The sequence below is a fragment of the Solea senegalensis genome, linkage group LG7 (genome assembly GCF_019176455.1).
Source record: "Solea senegalensis isolate Sse05_10M linkage group LG7, IFAPA_SoseM_1, whole genome shotgun sequence".
NCBI lineage: Eukaryota > Metazoa > Chordata > Actinopteri > Pleuronectiformes > Soleidae > Solea > Solea senegalensis.
This window is the reverse complement of record NC_058027.1, coordinates 11,521,449-11,532,519: the sequence shown is the minus strand read 5'-3', so window position 1 is coordinate 11,532,519 and position 11,071 is coordinate 11,521,449. Positions and strand designations below refer to the sequence as shown.

At 38.7% G+C, this 11,071-nt stretch overlaps 1 protein-coding gene across 1 annotated transcript in view; it reads left to right on the top strand.

Moving 5' to 3' along the window:
• The first annotated feature begins 1,605 nt into the window (after positions 1-1,605).
• trip4 (thyroid hormone receptor interactor 4) overlaps positions 1,606-11,071 on the top strand; it is a 55,114-nt gene continuing 45,648 nt past the window's right edge. Inside the window, exons 1-11 of the mRNA XM_044031043.1 lie at positions 1,606-1,780; positions 2,212-2,390; positions 2,579-2,709; positions 2,851-3,063; positions 3,146-3,224; positions 3,378-3,483; positions 3,601-3,816; positions 3,914-4,043; positions 4,122-4,315; positions 4,726-4,850; positions 4,972-5,063. Of these exons, the coding sequence (XP_043886978.1) occupies positions 1,701-1,780; positions 2,212-2,390; positions 2,579-2,709; positions 2,851-3,063; positions 3,146-3,224; positions 3,378-3,483; positions 3,601-3,816; positions 3,914-4,043; positions 4,122-4,315; positions 4,726-4,850; positions 4,972-5,063 (1,545 nt within the window). The 5' untranslated portion in view covers positions 1,606-1,700. The remainder of the gene's footprint in view (positions 1,781-2,211; positions 2,391-2,578; positions 2,710-2,850; positions 3,064-3,145; positions 3,225-3,377; positions 3,484-3,600; positions 3,817-3,913; positions 4,044-4,121; positions 4,316-4,725; positions 4,851-4,971; positions 5,064-11,071) is intronic.

Genomic DNA, 11,071 nt, shown 5'->3' with positions numbered 1-11,071 from the left:
CTTTTTTATGCAAATCAAACCGTGTTGGTTTTTTTTGCTGCACACAACTGTGTTTGCCGTTAAATTGATAATGTGTGTATTCATAGTGAAGTTGTTTTGTTTTCCACTACTACTAGTAGTTATGTGTTATCAACTTCCTATATTGGAAGTACATTCTCATTTTTTGGGGCCATCCTATGGGACTGTGGGAACATTTGGCATCATTACTGTAATAGAAAACTGCCATCTAATGACTGAGCAGCAGTTGATTCTGGGAATAATTGTGTCAATAACTGGAATGAAAACCTCATATTGGGAGAAGCAATGGACAGGTTTATTTGTACAAGGGGTCATATGTCAATAGATGAGGGAGTGCATGATTCTGTACAACTACAGCTGGCTTATCAGACATTCCTGGATAGGATAAAAAAATACTTGTGTAAATGATCTGGAACTCAAAAGTCAAAAAGGAAACATTTGAAAAATATAATTACAGTGACAACAGTATTAAGATGAACACTGTCTACTCTTATCAGTAGCTAAAGTATCTCAAATAAAGTAGGTAATGTAAGAACTGTTGGGGAATCAATAGGAATAGTTCACATTCCACAATGAATAATCAATAACACAACATGGGATACAGAGAGCAAACACTAGGCTACATTAGAGCATGGAGACTGTGTGGAGAGCAGAATATTAGTTACAGACTTTTTGCTCATGTAAGTGCACTATTAAAGATCCTGTGAATGTGGCATGTATCGAGTGTTTGATATCGCAGCTTACTTTTTATATTCATATGGTTTAATCATTCACTTTTCTTTTGAGGCTGCATTGTTGTTTAAGGCCCAACGACTCCCACACAGTCGAACGTGGGGGACTGTGTGGGCCGCTCCAAAAGTTCCAGCTTTTGTTCCTTCCAGTAAGTTCATTCTGGATTTTGGATCAATGTGCTGTCAAAATAGGAACCTCATGTAATTTCCTGATGCAAGGCATCCACCACAACCCAAAACAAAACAACAAAACAAATGCATTGTTTCCCTTCTTCCTTGGAAATAATGCCTACATATTTATTTAATTTTATAAGTCAAAAAACAATAATGAATAAAAAATATATAATCTCAGTGAGATTTAGGGAAGAAGAGGCACACATTACACTAATATTGTAAGAGGGAAATTGTGATTGTGAACACAAATCCTTGGTTGTTCAGCAACTATAGAGATAATCACTTTGTTCACTCATATTCAGTCTATTACGTAATACTGAGTTGACATTCAGATCATCTTAATTTCATATTATATTCATATTCATATGAATCAATATTCATATTGTGAATGTGTTGTATTCTGGAGCTAAAGTGCTGTGACCGGTTGATGCCACTAGTAGGCGCTGTAACGCCATACGAACCCAGAAGTTTTCTGACTGGTCATTCTCTGCTCTTTCACCCACATGAGCACTAAATGTACCTGTTACGTAGAAAGGGGAACAATAATAACGTTTTTTGTTTGTTTTTAAAACAAAAATAATAATCAATATAACACAGAAAGATGAGTCAGGAACGTTTAGTCCACGACTGTTGTTTTTTGTGGCGGGATTATGTGCTGCCACGCACTTGTGTGCACCGCTGTATTTCCGCCGACTGGAAACTCATCCATGGTGGCGTTGAACGTTTGTGTTGAGATTGGGATTTAAACCGGCATTTTAAAGTGTTTTCCTCGTTAAAATGTCGGACTCTTTGCTGCAGTGGTGCGTGGACCAGTTACACCAGCAGTTTGGATTAGAGGCATGTGAAGACATCGTCAAGTAAGCCAAATTAACAGCAGTTAAATCATCTGACTTCTGTGACAGCAAGCTGACGTCAAACAAGATAAAACTCTGCAGTACACCTTAAATTTGATTAAATGATATATCTGTGTATTAAAATGAGGCCCGTCAGCGTCATACGTGTATATGTCTTATTTTACGGTTCTCAATTAATGAGAAACAGCCGAGTTCAGTATCAGTATCATAATTCTACGTACATGGAATGACGTATTATTGAGAATAGAAGACATTTTGAATATTAAAGGAACTGGCACCAGTCGGTAAAAATCCACCACAGTGCAAATAAGTTCAGTATACTCAGTCAGTGTACCTGAATGAAAAATTGGGTATCTATTATTTCTATTTTTTTAGTCTACTTTGACTAGAACTAAGATGACATTAAATAACTTGTGTTTTGGTCTGTTGTCTAGGTATATTCTGTCCATAGAATCGGATGAGGAGATTGTGGAGTACTTGGGAGATCTCCTGCAGGGCACGGATGGCAGAAAAGGGCAATTTATAGACCAGCTCCTCAGCAGATGGAGGAAGACTCAAAGACAGGCCACAGATACTGCGGGTCTACTCCTCCTCAAAGAAACGGTTTCTTTAGGTAAGACAATAAATCTTCCACTGAATTTGCTGTATTATACATAAAAATCCTTTTTCATTTTCAAGTAATTAATAATCAAAGTATGTGTGCATATGTACATACATTTCTTGAATTGAATATCTAATGTAATCAAAAATAATTAACTGATATATCAGCATTTGATTAAAGTGATTTTTCTCCTTTTGTAGATGCACAAGATCCAAATAAAGACGCTCAGAAAAAGTCTAAACGTAAGGGCCGCAACAAACAGGAAGCGATATCTGTGAGCCAAACAGAACCCGAGCCAGAAACTGTCAAAACCCCCATCGATTTGATGAGGGTGAGTACGCATGAGGCTTTCTCCAAAATACTTATTTTATGAATATTAAAGCCATGTTAGTCGTACAATAATGACACATGAAGTTAATTTGTATACTTATTTTCTTGACATTCCTTTTGCCTACATTTACTACTTTCTCAGGCTCAAGAAAACACTTCTTCTACAAAGAAGAAAAATAAGTTTGTCAGTCTATATGCTAAAGAGGGACAGGACAAGCTTACTGTCCTCCTTCCTGGTCGACATTCCTGTGAGTGCCTTGCTCAAAAGCATAAACTTATCAATAACTGCATCAACTGTGGTCGGATTGTGTGCGAGCAAGAAGGATCAGGACCATGCATCTTCTGTGGAAACCTGGTAGGAACTACATCACTACCTATACTGCTGAGAGTTGCTGTTTTCTTGTTCAGCATTCCTCAATCCCTGTTTTTTTATTTAGGTCTGCACGAAAGAGGAGCAGGAGATCCTGCAACGAGACTCCAACAAAAGTCAGAAACTGAGAAAGAAGCTTATGGGAGGTGAGTGTTTAAATATTGTTATTATTACTATTATCATTATTATTATTATTATTATTAGCAGTAGTATTTTTAATAAAACAAATATTTAACACTTAAATCTATGAAATATTGGACTGGGCTGATAATATTATTATGCTTCTTTTATTGTGAAAGACTGTGGAGAAAGAGATTATCTCCCACACCAGGAGGCCAAGATGAAGGCTGGCTTGGAGAAGGCTGTCCAACATAAGGACAAACTGCTGGAATATGACAAGAATAGGTAAATATTCTAAAAAAATATATAGAGTCAAGAAAAACATCTCTCAATAATGGATTGAATTGTTTTTAAAATAATAATTCCTAATTATTCTTTATTTACTGTCCTGTTCTGCTGCAGTGTCCGTAGAACGCAGGTTTTAGATGATGAGTCTGATTATTTTGCAACTGAATCCAACCAGTGGTTGTTGCCTGGCGAGCGAGAAAAGTTAAGGAAGAAGGAAGAGGAGCTCAGAACTCTTCGCCATGCTTCTCGCAAGGACAGGAAGATTACGCTGGACTTTGCTGGTAGACAAGTAATTGATGAAGGAAACAACCTCAATGAATATTACAACAAGTAAAATACTTTTGACCTCTCTTAAATCATGGCTTGGGGGCAGATTTATATTATATTATCATGCCTAACTCCTTCCTTTGAAATGTAATAATTAAAGGTTGGATGAGACCCTCAAGGTTATGAGCAGTGACACCATGTCAAATTCACAAGTGTCCTCTGGCAGACGAGGTGGAAAGCAGAGCCTCGGAGAGCTGGTCAACCCCAACATAACACAGTCTGCACCAGAGGTAGTACATTTTGTGATGGTACATTTTCAACATGGCATATAACAATAGACTTTTTCACCTATAATTACTGCTTTCTAGTGGGTGAATGTCAGAGGCAGTGAAAATTCCAAGAGAAATATGGAGAAGAAAAATGGTTTGGTGGAGGACAAGGGAGGAGAAGAACGTAACAGGTTGCGGCTCCAAGACAAAGAGCTGCAGGAGATGTCTGATGGTGGCTGGTGCCTCAGCATGCACCAACCATGGGCCTCACTGCTAGTCAAAGGCATCAAGAAGTAAGCAGTGAACACATTAGAACTATCCAGTGACTGTATATGCAGATGGAAAATGTGTTTATTCTATCTTCCACTGTACAAAAATAAAGCCAAAATATCTTGGATCCAGGAGCTGTCATCTTGCACTGGTTGTGTCATTTGTAAGCAGAGTTTGTTTGCTGATCCGTGACTATGGAGTGTATACACATGCAATCTTAAAGATTCAGTGTGCATCTGCCAACTTGAAAATGTTTGTTTTTTAAATATTATTTGATAGCATATTTGTAGCCAGCCACCATGGGATGCTCAAGATATTTTGGCGTTTTTTGCAAGGGAACTGTCATGTACTATTTACTTTAGTACTGGTAATAACCCAGATCAAAACTCTTGAACATCCAATTAGTTTCACATTGCAATGTATGTGTATGTAGGGTAGAGGGGCGAACTTGGTACACTTCACACCGAGGTCGTCTTTGGATTGCTGCTGCTGCCAAGACGCCCACCCCACAGGAAATTGCTGAGGTGGAAGCAATGTACCGCCACATCTATAAGAAAGGTACAAACACTGTACCCAAATCAGGGCAAATAATGAACACAGGAACTGCTGCTTCAATCTAATATGGTGCTTTTAGTTTTACATGTTGGTGAATGTCTGATGGCTCTTATTCTCTGTGCAGAACTCAGGTTTCCTAAAGACTACCCCACTGGCTGCCTGTTGGGATGTGTCCACATGACTGACTGCTTATCGCAGGTGCAGTTCAAAGAACAGGTCAGTAAGATATGAAAACTTACCAGAGTTTTAAGTATACTGCATTTCAAATAGTCACATTAATGCAATTCAATTTGAAAGATTGAACATGAGAAATGTGTGGCAAATCGAGTAACTTACTAGTTACTGCATGGTACCAAAGCAAAAGGTAAAAGTATCATGAAACTTGTAAGGTAAAGTTATAGCCAAAAAAAGTATAGATGCCATGCATAACCCACTACTCATTACTTGTGTTACTCCTTGAGACTTGGAGGATTTTATTTGCTGCCAGTTACAGTTAACAGTTAAAATGCTTGATTTGTATTTAGCTTACTTGGTTACCATTTTCTGTTTTATGTAGATTGCTAGAACTCTTACAGTTCCCGTCCCTTTTCCTAATCTTGGAATGATGGGTTTATTTATATTGAAGATTTAACACCACACTTAATTTCACCATGTAACTGTGTTTGAATTTGATTTCAAAGCAACAACAAACTTATCTCATCCAAGGCCACACAATACAGGACAAACGACACACATTCTAATTGTGTTTCAGCAACTAAATTATTCTGCACATAGAGATGCTCGTTTAAATCACTTTGAGTCACAAATTAATATTAACTGAAAGAAACTTAATATCTGGTCAACTGTATATATGTTCACTTTGATTAGCCCTTTCTCTTTCTTGAAATTATACAAAGAGAAATAGTGTTTCACTTACATGTCCATTCATTTTGTGCTGAATATTTGCAATATAATCTCTTACCAGCAGGGGTCAGACTGCACCTTTTTATTTGTAACCGTTTGTCAGGTTACAGTATTTGACACTAGAGGCAGTATTCACCACAGGAAAATCTGTGAATTGCATATCTAAGCCCTTGCGACACCACCTATCTTCCACTAAAATTAATGGTGATGTATGCACTTTGAATTGGTTCCAGCCTGCTGCATTCATAATTAGAAAGGCTTATGTTGGCTTATAGATGAAGGAGATATAAGTTGCAAGCAACAGCCCCCTGAATACTAACAGAGCAACAGATTGTACTGCAGCTTTCATTGATTGTCAGCTTATGTCTGCAATGAACACTTAACCAAAGTGTTACAAAGACTGAGTGAATATACATCAGGTGTTGCAAAGTATGGAGCTGTTTCATCTGCAGCATGGTCAGCACTGCCTCTGTATACTCTCCATAAACAGTTTACTTAAGCTTTTACACTCACATTACTTTAATTAATTGCAGTTGCACCAAGTAAAAACTGGAAACGACTTCCCTCTCTCCCCATGAAGTCACCTTGTGTGTATATGTATATATAGAACTGCTCTCCCTTTCCCTGTCGGTGGAACATTTAAACATAATTACATGGCCGTCCTTGTCTTGTCTTGGCAGTTTTGCCTCAGGCTTTGGTAGAGGCTCCTCTGTTGGAGTTTCAACCCTTCATATTACATTAAACACTATGTTTTATTGGATATTAGAGAACAATTTCTTGATTGACCCCAGCCACTGGGGGCCACCACCAGTGTTCTAGTGCTGGTCCCAAGCCCAAAGAAATGGGAGGGCTGTGTCAGGAAGGGCATCAGTCTTGAAATATCTCTCTGCCAAATCAAATATGCGGTGATCCGCTGAAGCATCCCTCGAGAGGGAGAAGCTGAAGGAAATATCAGCATGTTTGTTAATTTGTAGGCATTTACATTTACAAATGTCACGGTGATCAGTATCATTTCAAACAAACACACAACATCACTTGATATGGGACTAGTGTATAAATATTTACATTTGTCTTGGAATAGTCTGTAGTGAAGCTGTGTGAAATGGAGAAATGTGTAAAATGTTACACATTGTACATACAAACATACATGCTTTCATACACATGTACACGTATACTTGTCCAAAATCTTTGGTGAGATACTGAAATAGATCACGCACAGTTTTTCTTTTCTTTTCTTTTTTTTTTTTTTAGAATGTAGTATTTGTAAGTCTGGGGATTTATGCTTCTGCATTTAACATATTTTTCACTGTGCAATGGTACATCTCTTATTTCTGAGGGGGTTTGTATGAAAAAGGTATGGCACTACATGGTTTGCATTCTGACTGTTGGGACCCGTAAATCTAAGGGCTTTCCCCTTTTGTACCCTGTCCTCATTCTCTCCTCCACCACTCATTCCACCCAGGGCTGTAAAATCAGGTTTGCAGGCAGTGTGACTGCCCTTTCATCCTGTGAAAGGTTCTGAGTGTGTATGTGTGTGTGTGTGTCCACTTGCACAGAGCAGCCATAAATAACACCCCCACCCCACACAAGACTCCACAGAAAAAAAAGGAATGAAAGGGAGATGTAGAAAATGGTGAAGCAAGAACAAGAGTACTAAAGACCATGTGATGGTGCTGAGCATTTTAGAAAGAAATATGCTTTTAGCTGTTCGGCATTTAAAATTTTAAGCTGGAATCCTTCTATTTCAGTGCAGAGTAATGCATGTTATGCTTGTGCATAGTAGCACACAGCTGAGCCGCTGGGCTGGGCGAGTGGGTGAGGTGTAGGATTTACTGTCCTGTGCTGGCAGCTGTGGGTGGTTAAAAGGGGGATGGTAAAGGACAGACAGCCATTATTCTTCACACTCTTCTAAATCTGCCCCAGTGATATGTGAAATATTTAGAGAAAGTGGGAATGTGTGTAGATCAGGAGAGCATGAGGGAAACACCACGACATGTATGCTAAAAATTCCATAAATGTTGTAAATACTTAAATGTCACTGATGTGGTGTGATAGCAGTTTTGCCCCTGGTAATGTGCTTACATACAATGAAGCACCAATAACCTGATACCCAGCTAACAGACAGTACATGAAGACCACCCCAGGCAGAGCAGGAATTCTATCTGCTTGACTTGGACCAATTCGTTCCCTCATTAGAAACTGACTGGTGTATTGATCCATTCTCCCCATAATCTCTCACTCCTCCCAGCTCCCCAGCATCCCCTGTCTACTGATAATTGGCCAGCCATTATGATCTGTACTCTTTCTCCACCCTACCCCCCAGTGCTCACTCAACAATGGGTGGAGATAAACGCCTGACCTGCCTGCTGCAGAGGGCGAGGGGGGTGTTGGGAAGAAGATCAGGACATTACAGGAAATTGCATTGTTTTTGCTGTAAGAGGCAGAGTGAGGTTAAAACAGGAAGAGAAGAGAGCGTCAGTCGAAAGCTGCAGATGGTTTACTTCACACATGCTAATGACACTCAGTTTAAAAGAATTAAATAAATAAAAAGTGTATAAACTTAAGTCAAATATTATTACTGTGTTTACAGTTCAACATTTATCTGCTAATTCTCAGCCCTCAAAGTCGTTCACAGCAAACACAAAGGCACATAGCACCTCATACAGAGCTCAAATAGCACCATCAACTTACTCCTGCAGAGAAAAAATGGACTGGATCAATCCTTACTCTTAATAAGGGTGTGATTTCTTACTCTGCTCCTCAGACCATATCACCAGCTGCAGAGCTACATGTCTTAGTAAATACAAGTCAGAAAGGCCTCATCTGTATTGGAGACACAAAACCTGTGACTGTTCAGACTCTTTCAGCTGTATTGATTTTACATGAAATGGCTATGAAGGCAACAATGGGTTTGTGTTTCTGTGTATGTGATCCCTACATGCATCTAATCAAAGAAATTGATGCATTTCCTGATGATGAAATGTTGACATAGCAATACAATCGGGAAGTTTCATCATTCACAAAGGCTTTTGAACAGGAATAGCAACTGTGATCTCTCATGTGTCACAGATGAGCCTGTTTTATTAAACTAGAGTCTGGCATACAGCAGGTCTCCTGGTATGTGTTGTATGTATATTAGATGGAAACATATTTGAGGCATGGTTTGGACTAGAATGATTCTTGCAGTGGTTCCCTGGGGTGCTCTCAGGTTTCATGTTTCTTCAAAGTCATTTAGTCTTTGTCTTCTCCTTAGAACATTAATTCATTTTAATTTCTCAGAATATAAACCAAAAAACGCAGTTCAGAGAACACATGTTGACATGTCATAATAGATAAGCACATGTATAAATAATGTTGAGTGATGGCTGAATTCCATTTAGTAAGGTAGATGCGCATTATTAGCAACATTTGTGTTGTCTTGTAATGACAAGTTATTAACAAACACAAACATTGCAATTAAATAACTGTTTTGCAGAGAAGATTTTCCTTTAAGTTCCTAAATGCAAAAATTCTAGTTATGTATTCTTATATCTTTGGGCATTTTATGCCATTAATATATAATGGTGTCATCTGCATATTTAGATTTTAAATCAGCATAACCTGCTAATATTTCAGTGTTTGCAAGATACAATAGTTGACATAAAATTCATCCCTTAAGACCAGTTAGAGAGCTGATTAGATAATTGTTATCCGAGTTCTTAAGCAGTAGATTTGCAATAATTTAAGACCAAAACAAAGTTAGCAAGAACTTTTCTTCACATATTGCTTACACAATCCATATATGCATGCGTTTTGCATGTATTCAGATAATCAGAATGACAATTCAGAATGACAATCATTCTGCCTGTTCCGTCAACTCAGTATCTTTTGCATCGGTGCTCATTGGCCATTGTTCAGTATATTGTACCATTTTTCATTAAAACAAACCTTTTCAGATGTTTTCATTACAGTTTCATTTTTAATCTGTATATGTAATGTCATTCAGGGGATGTAGGCACTGCAGCATTCCAGATACTGAAGCCATATATTCATACCACATCACAGAGCTGCAAGCCAAGCCACTTATCTGTTAAAAGAAGTGCTCATTTCTGTCGAATTCCATTTTGTGTAAGCTCTCACTCTGACCTCCAGAGTGGAGCTCCTGTGCTTGTTAGGCTGGCTGGAAGCTCGGACTGATGCCTGCTTTTCCTTGTGTGGTAATGTGATATTTATATGCTGAAAGCCTTCCTGCCAGCATGCCACACATGTGCGCACACTCTCTCTCTCTCTCTCTCTCTCTCTCTCTCTCTCTCTCTCTCTCTCTCTCTCTTTCTCACAGGATATATTGGATGCATTCCAAAGTAAAGGAAGTCAGGCGACACTCTTTTTCACCCTCTTTCTCAGTAAGAGTGTGAATCCTTAGTCCTTCATCATTCCATCTTCCACTTTTTCTCTCGAATAGGACGTCTTACTGGTCAGGGTTGTGAAGCTGTATGTGTATATGTTAATACACTTTATGCCCAGTGAACAGATGTGCACACTTACATGGAATGGTTCTTTATTCTCTCTTGCTTTTTTTCTCTCTATCTTTTTCTGCATGACCCAGTCACACACTAACACACTCACATTCCTCGCCATTCTCCCTTTTCCTTGCTGGGCAGTTTGCCATGGCAGAGAGGTCAGACATCATGTGATTTTGCAGTGGTGTGTAGAATCCATTCAACTCAGTGTCCCCAGGCACTGGATGACAACCAACCAAACCTCAGTCACAGGATTTTCAACAGCATGAAAAATACATAGAACCATCTGCCAGTCTTCAAATGTCCTGCTACACTCTTTAGACTTTCACTGCTGTCCTCAGAACACTTCACTGAATGTCACACAGTTTCTGCTGCTGTGGAAACTGATACTTATCCTCCTTTTATTATCTCCACTTCTCCCCATTTTGTTAATCTCATTAAATAGGAGTTGTTCCTTCTCTCTGAATGCTGATCACAGGGACTAGAACAGTGATAAAGGCAACATGAGATGACATTTTTGCAGCATGAAAGATGGCAGTGATGAAAATAAGTCTGAGCTATATGAAGTGCTAGACTGAATGTTAAACAAGTTCAGATTCTTCTTTTCTTTATCTTTTTTTATTGCTCCTGCAATTGAGGCCTCTAAGTTGTGATTTATCTGTAAGACTCAAGACTATTTTTCTTTTTTCTGAACTGGAAAAATGTTGCTAAGTCAAAGCCATTATGTAGTCATTACTCCAGTACAACCCTTCAGTACAACAACACAAAACCCTGCAGGGGCACTCACACTATTACTATTGAGTAATCTTATTGACTGGAACA